The 17920-nt window shown below is 35.7% G+C and overlaps 1 protein-coding gene across 1 annotated transcript; it reads right to left on the bottom strand.

Annotated features, from left to right (window-relative positions):
- Positions 1-3715: 3715 nt before the first annotated feature.
- Positions 3716-16973, bottom strand: LOC145045337 (uncharacterized). The gene is made up of 7 exons (XM_078993677.1): positions 16676-16973; positions 16017-16521; positions 15700-15901; positions 15109-15543; positions 14442-14855; positions 3855-3924; positions 3716-3756 (listed from the first exon to the last, which is right to left on the bottom strand). Exons 1-7 carry the CDS (start codon positions 16971-16973, stop codon positions 3716-3718), a joined length of 1965 nt encoding a protein of 654 aa, XP_078849803.1.
- Between the last annotated feature and the right edge of the window lie 947 nt (positions 16974-17920).

Raw genomic sequence — 17920 nt, 5'->3', positions numbered from 1 at the left:
TAATGCAACTTACTAATTTGTGTCGAACCACTTGGTCATTTCTATACCAAGGACGGATTTGTTTCCTCTAACCATGGCAAAATAGGTATCGAATCCGATCTTACCTCATTTCCAATTGTATCTTGAAGGAACAACACCAAACATTGTTGTGGTGTCAAGAACATGATCGTAATAAGAGAAAGTGTTGCTAGGTATGTATTTGATGTCAACATTCTTCATCTGTTTCCAGATGTTTGATCAAAGATCTGAAGCCACTTTCTACAAATCATCGATACTGCTCTTTCCATCCGAAAACGATTCCAATATCTCTGCCCAAAATAAAAACTGGAAGCAAAGTAGTAGACCCACACGTGCTTGACTAATCTCAATTGAACTAGAACAGTTGAACATATGGCGGTCAACAGACAGGAGATTGCTTGAACAGTAAACGTCATCTTGGTTTAAGGGGAACGAACCGATAGACACATATTAGAACAAACGACTTGGTTTTAGTCAAACTAAAACAACGAGAAGAGGCCAGAGACAAGGAGGAGATGATCGATTAGCAATTGAACAATTAAAAATATATTTATATTCTATCTCTTCAAGCTTAGACTAACCCTAGCTTAAGAGAAAAAGGAGTCATCATTTTACTGAGGGTTAAACAATTTGGAGAAGAGGAAAATGAAAATAATGGAGGGACATGAACAAGGGAAATGAAAAAAAATAGAATGGAGGGAAACAAAAATTTTGAAAAATATTTATCATTTTAAAAGATAGAAACGACATTGAATATCAAATTCCACTAAAAGACATAATATAGTGACACAAAATAAATGTGTCCCTAAAAGTTTGTGGCACTAAATGTTATTTTGTTTATACTATTTAAAGTGTAAAGAAGATGTTTAGGTCAAAATCACGGAGGAATAACAAACAAAAACGCTTGAGTTTGCATGATATGTAGAGTAGATAATAATAAAGATTATATGTAGAAACGACATTGAATATCAAATGCCACTACAAGACATAATATAGTGGCACAAGATAATTAACGTGTCCCTAAAAGTTTGTGCCATTAAATATCATTTTGTTTGTTGTGTTTAAAGTGTAAAGAAGACGTTTAGCTCAAAGTCACGGAGGAGTAACAAGCAAAAATGCTTGAATTTGCATGAAATGTAGGGTAGATAATAATAAAGATTTTATGTAGAAGTTAAATGACAATTTCTCAAAGTATGGATGTATAATATAAAAAATCCATTTCTACGAAAAATCAGGTTCAAGATTCCAATGAAACAACAGATTTATTGTATGGTGCAATTTAGTTATAGAGTAGAGTGTTGTAATTATTGTACTATTATATATAGGAAGTTGGTATCGTTTTTATGTTTCTTAATGATTTTTTAGACTTGAATTTAAAATCTATAAATATTTTTTTAATTATATCAATTAGAAAAGTATGATCATATTTCATGTTAAGTGAAATATATACATGTGTTTAAATTGCAAAACGATAATTACTTTTTTTTTGCAAACTCTCAACATCTGATTTCAGTATAATTTATCTTTTTAAGTAGTGATTTTATTTATATATGTTATATTTTTTTTTCATTTGGTTTATCATACCCCAATAGTTCATACAAAAAGCAAATTTTTGAACAGATTTGCCCCATCACTACAAGAAATTAGAGTATTACCAGCGACGGGCGTCGCCGCAAAAGGGTCGTTGCTATTGCTTCATCGCTAATGCTTCTTTGGTCGCCGCTATTGCCTTCTGTCGCCACTAAAGACGCGTCGCTGATAATACTATCTGTCGCCACTAAAGGTGTTGCCGCTATTTATATGTATTTGTATACATACAAATACACATGCATACATAATACACATACAAAATACCCATATACATACAAAAACACATACACATACATAATTTACATACAAAATACACATATACATATAAATGATCATACAAAAATACATATACATACATAAAAATACACTCAAAATACACATATACATACAAATGAAAATACAAATACATATCCACATCTACAAACAAAATACACATACAAATACACATCTAAAATATCAAATTTTCATCATGAACAGTGGTGGTGGCGGTATACTCCGACAAGAAAGTGGGAAATGGAGAGGAAGAGGGAAAACACAGAAGTAGATTAGGGAAGAAAGTGAAGACGAAGTTGATTTTATTGTCGATGCTCTTTAGCGGTGACGCCTTTAGCGGCGATGGACGACCTTTAGCAGCGACACATCGGAGGGAAAAGTATCTGGGGTTTCCTACATCGTTGGATCATTGCCTAAACCGACGGATGGGGTTGAAATGACGCGGATCGCCAGAACAGGCAATAGCGGTGATGCCTTTAGCGGCGACGGGTAGCCTTTAGCGGCGACACACCGGAGGGAAAATAACGAGGGGTTTTCTATGTCCTCCTAGTCGCTGGATCATCATCTAAATCAACGGTTACGGTTGAAATGATGCGGATCGCCAACATAAGCCTTTAGGGGCGACACCTTTAGCGATGAGAGTTTAACAAGGATGTTCCTCCCAGCCACATATGTTGACTGAGCCTCACCTAGGATAGCTTTGACCACTTGCTTTAACCTTATCGCCAAGAGTTTAACAACGATCTTATAGATGCATCTGATTAAACTTATGGGTCTGTAGTCGTTCATCTTCAGGGGATCCTCGATTTTTGGAACCAAAGAAATAAAGGAACTGATACAACCTTGAGATAGGGCACCCACATGTTCAAAGTGTATCACGTAATTGATTATATCCGCCTCAAAGAGGTCCTAATGGGATTTAATGAATTTAAAGGTAAAGCCATCAGGACTTGGGAATTTGTCAATACTGCAGGCCCACGCAATGCTAACAACTAATAAGAATTTTTTCACAAATTACCTGTGCCTATGAGTGTAAATGATTACATAAAGTACTAATATAGAAAGCAACTTCCACAACTACTAGTTGCATATAGTACTTCTGATATGCACAAAAACAAAACCACATAGAAACCATCATAAGTGCCTTATTTAAAACTAAAAAAACATAACACATCCATTGGAGTCCATTGTGAGTACCTCTACGACTAATACTGCATAAATTAATAATTCCCAAAATATATGTCCTCATTCAACTTTCAAAGACCAACATGAGTACTTGGCTTGGAACTGATCAAGATTTTGCAAAGGTTTTTACACAAATCATAATCTTGTTTACATGTTTTGATATTCCAACAAAGCATGTACATACATCAGGTGAGTAAAATATCATAACATAAAAAGTAATTAAAATAAAGCTTCATGAACATCAATTCAAACAAGCTCCATTAACAAAAAAAAAAGGCTAACATCATGTCCCATTACTAAAGAGTGCATCATTAAATAGAAAGACAAGAGACACCAATATGAAAGTTTGATTCAAATATTATAGAATTTAAAATAGCTTTTTTATATATAAAATACACAATGAAGCCTTATAGTAGATTGAAAGAAGAAACCGGGAAGGAACTAATTTATAATTGTATGACATATAACCCCATAAGCTCTTGACGCAACTACAATGGCATATAATCAAGCAAATTGATTCCCACAACAAACAAGTGAGGCAAATATGTTGCTTTAATGTTATAAATTAGAATCAAACTTCAAAAATGAAAGAGTTCTTAAAATTCTAAACATTTATACATGATGAACTAATTAGAAGACTCGAATGAAATCACAACTCAGAAGCTGAAAGATTGAATGTTGCTACCAAATCTACAACACAAATCTTATATTTGAAAAATAATGTCATAAGCTAGAACTTTGAAAGACTTTGTCAAGAAGGGATAAAAGACTAAAGGTTTTCTCAAAACCCTTTGCAGGTTTAGATAACAATAAGTAGGTTACAAGGCCAATAAGAATAGGGACAATATCAACTCCAAGCTGCATAAAACAAGAATCAGTTTCAAAAAAAAACTTACACAGGTGCTTATAGATCAAATAGCTCAACAACACAGCTTTAGCCTCCTTTAATTCAATCACAGACTTGTGAGAAGCATTTGACAACACCACATCAAGGCCCAACTCAGTAACAATGTAATGGTTATGTATAAACCACACTTCATGACATCAAAATGGATTTATGTGAAGGGAAAGAAAAATAAGAACTTGAATAATGTAACAACAGCAAAATTCAGGTCAAAATTTAAACTTTTATGAAACCGTAATTAAGTATACTAAGTGGTAGATATTGTAACAAGGTTTTCATACCTATAAAGAACATTAAAATCCGAGTTATAACGAAGAAGTTATGACCATTTTAAGTTTCCCGACAAAAACCGGCAATACGAAGTTACGTAAAAACGGAAAATTTCAATAAAACACTTTTTGACCTTAGGTGTCTAAATGAAAATCATAGATATCGTCAAACCGTAACCGTACATAAAAAGAACGTCCAAATCTGACTTCGTATGAGGAAGTTGTGATTTTTCTAAGTTACAGATATAGCAGTAGACAGCTAAAAACTTGAAATAGAGATCGAGAGACTTTTGGCCAAAACAACCTAAATGAGAATCAAAGGGATCAACAATTCTAGCGCAACGGTAAAAAGTCTGACAAAAACGGACGTCGGATGAAGAAGTTATGGAACTTTAACGGACTTTTCCTGTCCCGACCTATTAAAAATATAATATTAAAAATAAAGTCAAAACTAGCCGACGAAGTCTAAAAGAAAGTTGTAGATCGTAGTCTCACCTTCGCGTGGATATAAAGAACGTTGAAAACGGAGTTCGTATGAGAAAGATATGAATTTTTGAAGTTTGTTAATTAATTTAAATATAAATTAAATTAAAGTCCGGTATTATCCGAAGAAGGAGTCACCGGTCCGATCTCTCGTACGCCCAGCGTACCGTCGTACGCCCAGCGTACTCGGATGCTAGGCTCCGATTCGTCCACGTCGCTCCAATGTTTCGACCGAGGATGCGCTCATGCATGACGCATGAGTACGCAGAGCGTACTCTAGTACGCCCCGCGTAACGCAACCTCCCAGACCCCTATAAATAGAGATGCGGGGGTGCCGGCCAAAATTGCTAATTTCCTTCCTTTCTCGCGCCGAAGCTCTGCGTTTCAACCCTCGAAATCATCCCAAAGGACCGGTTTTCATATCCAAGGTGGGAAGAAAGTTTTAGACTCCCGAGATTCCTGAGATTTCCCGAGAATCTTGAGAGATCCGCTTTCTCGAGTAGAAGTTCTGCTCGGTTTTCGTCACGCTTTCTTCAATCAATCAAGTGAGTTCATACCCCTTCCAAACACACTTTAAATACATTCTAAATGCTTTTATACTCTTTTAGGGGGGAATACAAGTAAACATATGGTTATTATCGTGTATTTTATAAAGTTTCACTTCAATTGTTTTATCGAATAAATCTCTTGGAGCTCATTACTATTACGGAAAACTCTTGTCATACTCTACGTGCATTAGACATTATACAAAGTATATAATGATTTCAAGGTACCTTTCATTGTTAAATCGTTTTATACATTCTAAAAACTTATGATTTTGCTTTGTCAAACATTGTGAACAAGGATAAACTTTGCATACAAAACTATCACCTTAATACAAACTTAGTTGAGAATCCATGAGACGTGTATATCTTCAAATGTTACTTTTCTTTATTAGAAAGTAATGCTGCAAGTCCTGTCTATAACCAGAGTCTCTCGTTTGGAGAGCGTGTCAAATGTGTATAGATCTATACGGGAAGTCATGATCCCGCGCCCTGACTGTTAGCTACAGTCCATCTTTTGGGGTGATAGTTGTCATAACGCTGCGATGCCTGAAGAACGTCGTTACAGGCATATTATGTTTAGTATGGTTATAAAACTAATCGGATATACAGTTATTATGGTATTATGCTTTTATGAACGAGTAGCTATTAAAACTATTCTTCATCTAACAAATGCAATCTTCGTATAGCTTTATTATATAAAACTATGACAGAACTTTTAAGAACATCGGTTTCTTGCGATTTTCGGTCTTAGAGACTGCCAGTTATGTTAGGAAAATAAGAGTTTTTCCTGCATACAAACCAAACAACTAATAGGAAAATAAGGGATTTTCCTGGTGCAATTATTTACAACTTATAACACGAACATTCATATGCATTTCATACTTTTATAAGAAAATAAGGGTTTTTCTTGGAAAACACAACAATTGATATCTCAACCATTAGGGAAAATATGGGATTTTCTGGATCTAATACATTCACTTTCAACACAACAAATCACAACTCTTTACATTTGAAATACTGCGTTTTCTAGAAAACATACACGAACTTTCGAATGGCGTACATTTCTCAAAACACTACTCATGAACTCACCAACTTAATTGTTGACACTTTTCTTTGAAATAACTTGTATTCTCAGGGAACCGCTAAGCAGATTTGGAAATCAACTTTTGGGGATTAACGTACTGACGTTAATTACTTCTTTTGAAAGATGTTTATGTATTTAACTTTTGAACATGTAACGAATACAATTATGTAAACATTTTGGAAACTTTAATGTATATGGTGGTGTGTACTTTCCTTTCTATGAACTGTTATGATACTGAATATGACGTCCTCCTCCCCCGAACGTTTCCGCCGTTCTGGTTTGGGGGTGTGACAGATTGGTATCAGAGCATTGTTTATAGTGAATTAAGTATATCAAAACCATTTTTGGTATACAACTATAAACACAACTGGGCAAAAACACTCTGAGTAAGAGTCATACTTTTAAAATTAAATTTATTTTGTTTTTGTAAAGTAGGCATGCATTCATTTCATATTAATAACATGGTCAGTATCATAATTAAAACAAAATAGAAGTATTATAAATAAGTTGTGCAGTGCAGGTATGCCTTGGGACATGTAATCGGAACTACGAAGAATGTAGCCTGATCAACTATATTTGTCCAAGGGCCGACTAACGTATGCCATGGAGTGTCTGCAATGGACAACAAATTTAAAACTTACCAAAAGCATATCGTTAAAGAATACTAAGGGAGTATTCGAGTGCCTTCAACCCTTAAACTTAAGAGTAAATTCCATGTGCTTTAGCTTATAGTCAATTCTTAACCCTATTCTCGTATAGACTCAAATGGCTGGATTTCATCGCCCCGGTGACCCCTACTACCCCAACCAAGGTAATGGAGAAGGGATAGAGAATGATCCTGAAGAAGGAATGCAAGAAGAATCAGACTCAGATCCAGAGAACAATAACCTACCCTTAACGACTCCAATGCAAAATCCTAATCCTCGACCGGAATTTCATGGCTCGACGCCCCTTTGGGCAACTAACCTGAATAGGTGGAGCCGCGAACAGGATCAACCCCTTCCATTCAATGGAGACCGAAGCTTCTACAACCTAAGCGAGGGAAGCTCAGTAGACAGAGCCCTTCCTATATTGGTTCGTCAGATTTCTCGCATTGGTGAACAAGGACGGACGACCATCCATCGAACCGAGGAAAATGATGCGAACACTGGAGTCAACACAGTTCGCATCCGACAGTTAGGATTAGCTCACGGGAGAATCGTAAATCGAAATGATGCGTTGCAGAGAGAGCTAACGGCAACTCAAACCGAAGTGATAGAACTTCGGGCACGCCAGGCAAGACATGAACTACATATGCTCGAGATGGAGCGTCAGTTGGCAGAATCTAAGGCTCATGTAGCTAGCTCACGTAAAAATAATACCTGTCAGACTTCCAAAATTTTTTCATAGCACAAGACCTCGGATAAAGTCCTTACTTTTCTTAACCTTGTAATCGGAGACCTTTAGATAGGTCAAATTTTCCTAACTACAAAACGTAATGCACCATGTTTTATAATATATGATGTATTTCCTTTATTAAACCCTTTGCATACCCCTCCAATTCATGAGTTTATCTACTCTCCTTATGAGTCGAACTCAAAACCCTATTCAGGGGTAAACAAAACTTCTGATATAACAAATCACTAATGCGCGACTTTCGAATCATTAAAACTTATAGTTCTTCTTGTTATTTCCTTATCAGAACAATGTCTCCTCGCAGATCAGCATGTAGAAACGCAACCCCTCCATATGACCCCAACATAGTGCAATCTGCTATCGCCGCAGCAGTAACAACCGCACTGTCTCAAGCAAACGTTAGCAGCGCAGCAAGGACTGGAAATAACCAACTTACCAACGAAACCCCATTCCTATAATTGGACACCGCCACATTGCAAGCTACAGTTATAGCCACAGTGGTAGCCATTATAGCATACAATAACTCTGTCTACTCAAGCAAGGAAGGAAACGATATCAAAAATCCTAATCAAAGAAACAATCGAAGCCACCTACCAGTAGCTACCTACAAGAATACTGCAAGGTGCGAAAACAAGAACATGAAACGAAAACCCTGGAGCGAGAGGGGAGGCAAATCAACTCAAAGAAATGCCAAAAAGCAATCAACAAACCATACTCCTACACCCAAAAGGTCGTACAACGACAACCAGCCTAAGTGTAACCGATGCAACTTTCATCATCACGGAACCTGCCGTGAAATGCATTGCGTTAGGTGCAATAGAAAGGGACACACCATCCGCTACTACAGAGAACTAGCCCAGCCAACTACTCCAGCCACAAATATAGGAGTAGACTGTGCTTGTTATGAGTGCGGAGTAGCGGGACACTTCCGAAGGGACTGCCTGGAGTCAAACATCATGAATGTTGGTGGAGGAGGCCGAGTATTCGCAATGGGCCAAGAGGAGGCTATTGCAGAACCCACGGTTATTCTGGGTACATTTCTCCTTGATAACATATTTACGTACATTCCATTTGATAGTAGGGACGCAGAGGAGTTCCGTGAGTCACAAGTTTAAAAATCTACTCGAACAAACACCCCAACCATTAAACAAAACTTTCATAGTAGTAATAATGGAGATAGACTAAAAAGCACTGAAAACACACACGTAGAATGCACTATTTCACTAACGAACGTCTTAAAATGAGAAGTACCGACATCAGCATTCGACGTGGATTGGTGTGACCCTACCCATACCAATTCCATGTGTTATAAAAGACCCTTTCACTTTAACCATCCACTAACGAAACTTGATCGATTTATAATGACAAACCCGACACAAACACCAATTGGTTTCTACTTTCAAAACCTCGAAGTACTCATGTGAGGAATCTTTACAACCTTCCCGTAGTATCCCCCAACAGATCATTTAGAAATACCACGCTTACAACAAGTCAAATCCAAGCTCAGAAACTAGCAGTGAATCCAACCATGAACTTCAAAACATAGTTGCCCTAATTCATCGAGTGAATATGCTAACATTTAGAAGTACATAAGTAAATAAACGCAAAACCGCACGATCCCGATCGGTCGAAGTGATAGGCGGAGTAATGAAGGTCCGCTGAAACACGCACATTAGGATCTAGATTCATAAAGGAACAAGAGGAACAAATGGACCATAAGCAATCACGCCTGCCCGCAAGTATTGGAGTCCCAGTTAAAATGCGAATTTCGGGACGAAATTCTCTCTAACGGGGGGATAATGTAACAACAGCAAAATTCAGGTCAAAATTTAAACTTTTATAAAACCGTAATTAAGTATACTAAGTGGTAGATATTGTAACAAGGTTTTCATACCTATAAAGAACATTAAAATCCGAGTTATAACGAAGAAGTTATGACCATTTTAAGTTTCCCGACAAAAACCGGCAATACGAAGTTACGTAAAAACGGAAAGTTTCAATAAAACACTTTTTGACCTTAGGTGTCTAAATGAAAATCATAGATATCGTCAAACCGTAACCGTACATAAAAAGAACGTCCAAATCTGACTTCGTATGAGGAAGTTGTGATTTTTCTAAGTTACAGATATAGTAGTAGACAGCTAAAAACTTGAAATAGAGATCGAGAGACTTTTGGCCAAAACAACCTAAATGAGAATCAAAGGGATCAACAATTCTAGCGCAACGGTAAAAAGTCTGACAAAAACGGACGTCGGATGAAGAAGTTATGGAACTTTAACGGACTTTTCCTGTCCCGACCTATTAAAAATATAATATTAAAAATAAAGTCAAAACTAGCCGACGAAGTCCAAAAGAAAGTTGTAGATCGTAGTCTCACCTTCGCGTGGATATAAAGAACGTTGAAAACGGAGTTCGTATGAGAAAGATATGAATTTTTGAAGTTTGTTAATTAATTTAAATATAAATTAAATTAAAGTCTGGTATTATCCGAAGAAGGAGTCACCGGTCCGATCTCTCGTACGCCCAGCGTACCGTCGTACGCCCAGCGTACTCGGATGCTAGGCTCCGATTCGTCCACGTCGCTCCAATGTTTCGACCGAGGATGCGCTCATGCATGACGCATGAGTACGCAGAGCGTACTCTAGTACGCCCCGCGTAACGCAACCTCCCAGACCCCTATAAATAGAGATGCGGGGGTGCCGGCCAAAATTGCTAATTTCCTTCCTTTCTCGCGCCGAAGCTCTGCGTTTCAACCCTCGAAATCATCCCAAAGGACCGGTTTTCATATCCAAGGTGGGAAGAAAGTTTTAGACTCCCGAGATTCCTGAGATTTCCCGAGAATCTTGAGAGATCCGCTTTCTCGAGTAGAAGTTCTGCTCGGTTTTCGTCACGCTTTCTTCAATCAATCAAGTGAGTTCATACCCCTTCCAAACACACTTTAAATACATTCTAAATGCTTTTATACTCTTTTAGGGGGGAATAAAAGTAAACATATGGTTATTATCGTGTATTTTATAAAGTTTCACTTCAATTGTTTTATCGAATAAATCTCTTGGAGCTCATTACTATTACGGAAAACTCTTGTCATACTCTACGTGCATTAGACATTATACAAAGTATATAATGATTTCAAGGTACCTTTCATTGTTAAATCGTTTTATACATTCTAAAAACTTATGATTTTGCTTTGTCAAACATTGTGAACAAGGATAAACTTTGCATACAAAACTATCACCTTAATACAAACTTAGTTGAGAATCCATGAGATGTGTATATCTTCAAACGTTACTTTTCTTTATTAGAAAGTAATGTTGCAAGTCCTGTCTATAACCAGAGTCTCTCGTTTGGAGAGCGTGTCAAATGTGTATAGATCTATACGGGAAGTCATGATCCCGCGCCCTGACTGTTAGCTACAGTCCGTCTTTTGAGGTGACAGTTGTCATAACGTTGCGACGCCTGAAGAACGTCGTTACAGGCATATTATGTTTAGTATGGTTATAAAACTCATCGGATATACAATTATTATGGTATTATGATTTTATGAACGAGTAGCTATTAAAACTATTCTTCATCTAACAAATGCAATCTTCGTATAGCTTTATCATATAAAACTATGACAGAACTTTTAAGAACGTCGGTTTCTTGCGATTTTCTGTCTTAGAGACTGCCAGTTATGTTAGGAAAATAAGGGTTTTTCCTGCATACAAACCAAACAACTAATAGGAAAATAAGGGATTTTCCTGGTGCAATTATTTACAACTTATAACACGAACATTCATATGCATTTCATACTTTTATAAGAAAATAAGGGTTTTTCTTGGAAAACACAACAATTGATATCTCAACCATTAGGGAAAATATGGGATTTTCTGGATCTAATACATTCACTTTCAACACAACAAATCATAACTCTTTACATTTGAAATACTGCGTTTTCTGGAAAACATACACGAACTTTCGAATGGCGTACATTTCTCAAAACACTACTCATGAACTCACCAACTTAATTGTTGACATTTTTCTTTGAAATAACTTGTATTCTCAGGAAACCGCTAAGCAGATTTGGAAATCAACTTTTGGGGATTAACGTACTGATGTTAATTACTTCTTTTGAAAGATGTTTATGTATTTAACTTTTGAACATGTAACGAATACAATTATGTAAACATTTTGGAAACTTTAATGTATATGGTGGTGTGTACTTTCCTTTCTATGAACTGTTATGATACTGAATATAACGTCCTCCGCCCCGAACGTTTCCGCCGTTCTGGTTTGGGGGTGTGACAAATAATGCAACTTACTAATTTGTATCGAACCACTTGGTCATTTCTATACCAAGGACGGATTTGTTTCCTCTAACCATGGAAAAATAGGTATCGAATCCGATCTTACCTCATTTCCAATTGTATCTTGAAGGAACAACACCAAACATTGTTGTGGTGTCAAGAACATGATCGTAATAAGAGAAAGTGTTGCTAGGTATGTATTTGATGTCAACATTCTTCATCTGTTTTTTCAAAGATCTGAAGCCACTTTCTACAAATCATCAACACTGCTCTTTCCATCCGAAAACGATTCCAATATCTCTGCCCAAAATCAAAACTGGAAGCAAAGTAGTAGACCCACATGTGTTTGACTAATCTCAATTGAACTAGAACAGTTGAACATATGGCGGTCAACAGACAGGAGATTGCTTGAACAGTAAACGTCATCTTGGTTTAAGGGGAACGAACCGATAGACACATATTAGAACAAACGACTTGGTTTTAGTCAAACTAAAACAACGAGAAGAGGCCAGAGACAAGGAGGAGATGATCGATGAGCAATTGAACAATTAAAAATATATTTATATTCTATCTCTTCAGGCTTAGACTAACCTTAGCTCAAGAGAAAAGGGAGTCATCATTTTACTGAGGGTTAAACAATTTGGAAAAGAGGAAAATGAAAATAATGGAGGGACATGAACAAGGGAAATGAAAAAAAAAAAATAGAATGGAGGGAAATAAAAATTTTGGAACATATTTATCATTTTAAAAGATAGAAACGACATTGAATATCAAATTCCACTAAAAGACATAATATAGTGGCACAAAATAAATGTGTCCGTAAAAGTTTGTGGCACTAAATGTTATTTTGTTTATACTGTTTAAAGTGTAAAGAAGATGTTTAGGTCAAAATCACGGAGGAATAACAAACAAAAACGCTTGAGTTTGCATGATATGTAGGGTAGATAATAATAAAGATTATATGTAGAAACGACATTCAATATCAAATGCCACTACAAGACATAATATAGTGGCGCAAAATAATTAATATGTCCCTAAAAGTTTGTATCATTAAATGTCATTTTGTTTGTAGTGTTTAAAGTGTAAAGAAGACGTTTAGCTCAGAGTCACGGAGGAGTAACAAGCAAAAATGCTTGAATTTGCATGAAATGTAGGGTAGATAATAATAAAGATTTTATGCAGAAGTTAAATGACAATTTCTTAAAGTATGGATGTATAATATAAAAAATCCATTTCTACGAAAAATCAGGTTCAAGATTCCATTGAAACAATAGATTCATTGTATGGTGCAATTTAGTTATGGAGTAGAGTGTTGTAATTATTGTACTATTATATATAGGAAGTTGGTATCGTTTTTATGTTTCTTAATGATTTTTTAGACTTGAATTTAAAATCTATAAATATTTTTTTAATTATATCAATTAGAAAAGTATGATCATATTTCATGTTAAGTGAAATATATACGGGTGTTTAAATTGCAAAATGATAATTACTTTTTTTTTTGCAAACTCTCAACATCTGATTTTAGTATAATTTATCTTTTTAAGTAGTGATTTTATTTATATATCTTATATATTTTTTTTCATTTGGTTTATCATACTCCAATAGTTCATACAAAAAAACAAATTTTTGAACAGATTTGCCCCATGCATGTTATTGTTGAGTAGGCTATTGCTGTGGGTACCGAAAATTGAAGATGATTTTGGAGTTTGGTATTTAGTTGGACACATCTTATTTCATGGTTTAAATGTTATTTGAAGATAGCCTGGAACTTCAGTTGCATTACATAAAATAAAATCCATTGTTTGGTTGTATGGATGTATTTTCCCAACTGGTGGGAATATTATTGAATTTTGTGGATGCTTTTTGATTTTACTATACTTTATAATGATCTTGGTGGATTGGAAAGTTTTTGTGTTATTGGACAATTTAACCCTTGTAGATGGATTTACCTCTGTTTAATTCCACCTAGCCCCTGTTGTATTCGAACGTGGTTGCTATTAAATGTAACGCCTTCTTCATTTTCTCACTAGTTTCATTTTGGACTTAGAGGTATATTATTTTTGCTTTTTTGGCTACCAATCATTAATAGTAATAAACCACACAAAAACATCATTTGATCTATTTATAAAATAAACATTGATCATAACTCAAATTAAACAATTTAACATAAACTTACGCTAAATCAACATATATAAACTTTCGTAAAGGAAACATAAAAATAGTGTATGAAAATTTTTTGATAAACATTATTAGTAAAATAAGTTTCATATCATCGAAATAACTACAAAACTAATCAATCAAATATATCTTCATAATTGTAACTAATCTAAGATATAAATTATACTTCTTTTAATTTCTCCATAGACTCGTAGCTCATCAATGCCACAACTATACAAAATAAATCACATGGTCGAGGTCTATAACTTTTGGAACTGTATGATGAGATGGGAACTTCGGAAGAAGTTTCCCAATGTAATTTGCAACATCGAGATAAAATGAATATGTATCAATATAAGCACCTTCAGTTGTTTTACAATTATGTGTCTTCAGTTTGGTTCGTTTCACATGAAATGCTTTGGTTGCATTGTTACCAAATAATGTGCAAAACTTTAAGTCCTTTTCCTTGAGCAAAATCTCCTCGAAAGCCTTAGTCTTGAAAGTCCAACTGCCTGTAGTCCAATTGAATTGGTAGAGGGAAAGAAATCTTTGTCCGTAGCTAGCTATAAATTCTATCGCGTCTAGAATGAATTCATACTCTTCATTGGACATATAGTAGGCGAAGCTTACTCTTGTCCAACCCAACTTTGCTCCATTGTAACCCTATCAATGAATGGATAAAGATAAATATTAAAAGAACCGTAAACATGGTTGGTAAATTTAAGAATATTTCTATGTAGTCATGAAAAAGATATTGAAGTTATTATTATTATTGGACATGGTATATAGTCTTTCCCCTTCTAGAACTATATGGGACAATGCAACTATGGAAGATATATGACACCAAGATAATAGAGTAGTTTGGAAAAAATAAGTTAGATTATCCGTGGAGAAATGTAAAAATAATATTAATTACCATTTCAACTGCAGATTTGATTGCAAGCGAATGTTGTTCATCGATTCCAAGCAAGAAATGAGCATAGGGTCCCGCACAAGCACACCCTCCCCTAGCTTGGATACCAAAAAGGTCGTTCATAAGCTTAGCAACAAAAGCCCCATTAAGAGGCTTATTATGTGTCCCTTCTTCAATATCTGAAGTGTATGTAGTCGCGTAAACAAGGAAAGATAGAATTGGTTGTCTCTCTATCGTCGTATTTCCCAACACCCATATGTTCGGATTTTTCACAAGTCTCTCTATTGCCTTTTCAATGTAGTTGCGCTCTTTCTTGCAAATAACTTCACAGCTAATGTATTCTTTTACTTGAAATGCTAAAGCTACCTTTACTCGTTGGATAATCTGTGGGGTTCCAGCATCTTCCCTGTCTTCTATGTCATTAACATATAGTGTGTCCTACGATGTCAAACGATTGGAATGGATTAGATTGAATGTAGATGTCAATATGTCATTAACATTAGAAACCGATTATAAACAGCAAAAGCGTCCCTTTTTAGCGACTGAATTTACAAACCAGTGCCAAAATGGCCAGTTTTCTAGTGATGTGCGTACCTTTTCATTGAAGCAATTGACAAAGTTAACTGTTCCACCTCCACATGTTGAAGGAGGAGAATCTTTCAGTTTGTATAGTGCCTTGCTCATCAGAAGAATCCCTGGTGATCCAGGCCCTCCAAGAAACTTGTGTGGACTTAAAGCTATGGCGTCGTAGCCATCATCAGCACCTGATCTCATGTCAATCTCTACATACGGACCACTATTCAACATTCAACATTAAAGATATATCAGATTCATACTGATCGAGTGTCTGACAATTTATGTTTGATAGATTAAAAGGTTATGAAAAGAATTAAAGAAATAAAAGATCGTACCTTGCTGCGAAATCAAAGCATGCAAAAGCTCCATATTCATGAAGCAAGCGAGATAGAGAACGGGTGTCAGAGCAAATTCCAGTGACATTACTACAAGCAGAAAAGGAACCAAGCATCGGGCGTCCAGTTCCTCGATAAAGATTCAGTTGTGACTTTAAATCATCGATGTTGATTAACCCTTCATTGTTCAAACCGATCTCTATAACTTCCGCTAGGCTTTGCCTCCATGAAAGGAGGTTGGAATGATGTTCATAAGGACCAACAAAAACTACCCACCTTTCTTCACTTGTTAGGCATGATTTTAGTACTTTTTCTCGTAAAACTGATGGAATAGAGATTCCCATGACCTCTTGGAGCCGTTTGATGGCTGCTGTAGTTCCCGATCCACAAAAAAGAAGTGCGTCATCATGTGTTCCACCTAAGCACTTCTTGACGAACTCAGTTGCTTCATGAAGCATTTTCATAGTTTGATCGCCTACGTAGCTGTCGCTTGTGTGAGTATTACCTGAATGCCATTTGAAACGTGTACGTTCTTAAATTAAAAGCTATTTTTAGGGCGACATGCATGGATGGTAAATCCATTTGGAATGTTCTTTTTGCATAATTAATCATGTTAAATAATCCATAAAAATACAAAAAGAATACAAATGTAACGTTACCATAGAAGGGAAGAACAGTGTGGATGATGTAGTCTTCTATGTACCGAAGACATCGACCTGTTGCTGTATGATCGGCATACGTGAGCTTACGTATTCCAAATGGAGTGTGAATCTCAGCAATCCCACCTATTATTTGTGAGCGTAGCCAGCTTAGTTTAGCATCAACAGTTGAATTACTCTCTGGTAGTTGTGCGTCTTTGCGTAGCATGCCACAATCACTAATATCGTTGTTATCGTTTGTGGCCTTGAAACATTGCTGTTCCACCACTTTCCGATTGGTTAATAGCGTCGACAACATTACTTTTTTGTGTAAGAATGGAAACTTAGTGATGAATTTAATAAAAAATGGTATTTGAATATCAGAGAGTTGAAGGCTATTTAAGGACATCTTGTGTGCGGAAGAAAGAGATACAGTCGCCTAAATAATAAAACTACGCGTAAGTTAGGCTTAAGTAATAATAAAACTGTGGTATGCGGGTTCAAATGGTATAGAGGGTGCCTAATTTACGGCTAAACTATGAGCGTTGACCTGCATATTTTGAAAGTGGAACATAGATTAAGATGAAGTTAGAAATGTGGTCGCTTGTAAGTTGTATACTGCCAACTTGCAATTTATTTTTTAATTTTTTTTAAAAAGCATTATTTTCCAATACAAAAAACATAGAAAAAAAATACTCAAGACAATTGTTGGGATATGTATGTTTAATGGTGTTTTTACCAAGGTTTTAACAAATTCATCATGACTTTGTAATTCATGGCTTTAAGGTTTGCACTTGCTGCTAAGTTTTACCAAAACTTCGTCTTTACTCGTATATGTCTATAAAAATGAATAATAGTTGAAAATACATATAAAAATATTAATTATATAGAAATTACCGCCTTAAGTCATGCCTTGCAAACGTTGTGGCTCGGAAAAGCTTGAGAATTAACATTGCTGCCAAGTTACGTCTTACGTTACTTAGAACATTCGTTTTCACTTGTCTAATCGATTCTAACTACAAGAAAGCTGTTTTTTTCTTTTGTGGAGGATACTAAGTAGCGTTCACCATACTAACCAAAATATTGAACCAGAAATTGAACCAAATTAACTAAAATAATCGAATCATTTTAACCGAATCATTAGTAAAAGAAGGAATGCGGTTTATACTTTTTAATTAACCACGTCATGAGCATATTGTAACACCGTAAATTTTCAAATAAAATTTTCATTTAAAAATCACATTAATCTCATTAGCACAATCACAG

The sequence above is a fragment of the Lactuca saligna genome, chromosome 5 (assembly GCF_052625555.1).
Source record: "Lactuca saligna cultivar CGN05327 chromosome 5, ASM5262555v1, whole genome shotgun sequence".
Lineage (NCBI taxonomy): Eukaryota > Viridiplantae > Streptophyta > Magnoliopsida > Asterales > Asteraceae > Lactuca > Lactuca saligna.
This window is presented reverse-complemented; position numbering and strand designations above follow the sequence as displayed.

What these genes read in the sequence shown, in the direction of transcription:
- LOC145045337 (XM_078993677.1), bottom strand. Translation starts at nt 16,973, where the DNA reads ATGTTGTCGACGCTATTAACCAATCGGAAAGTGGTGGAACAGCAATGT. An exon ending in TCAATTGCTTCAATGAAAAG is followed by an intron (nt 15,544 to 15,699) that starts GTACGCACATCA and finishes TTGACATCGTAG; the next exon opens with GACACACTATATGTTAATGA. An exon ending in TCAAATCTGCAGTTGAAATG is followed by an intron (nt 14,856 to 15,108) that starts GTAATTAATATT and finishes ATTCATTGATAG; the next exon opens with GGTTACAATGGAGCAAAGTT.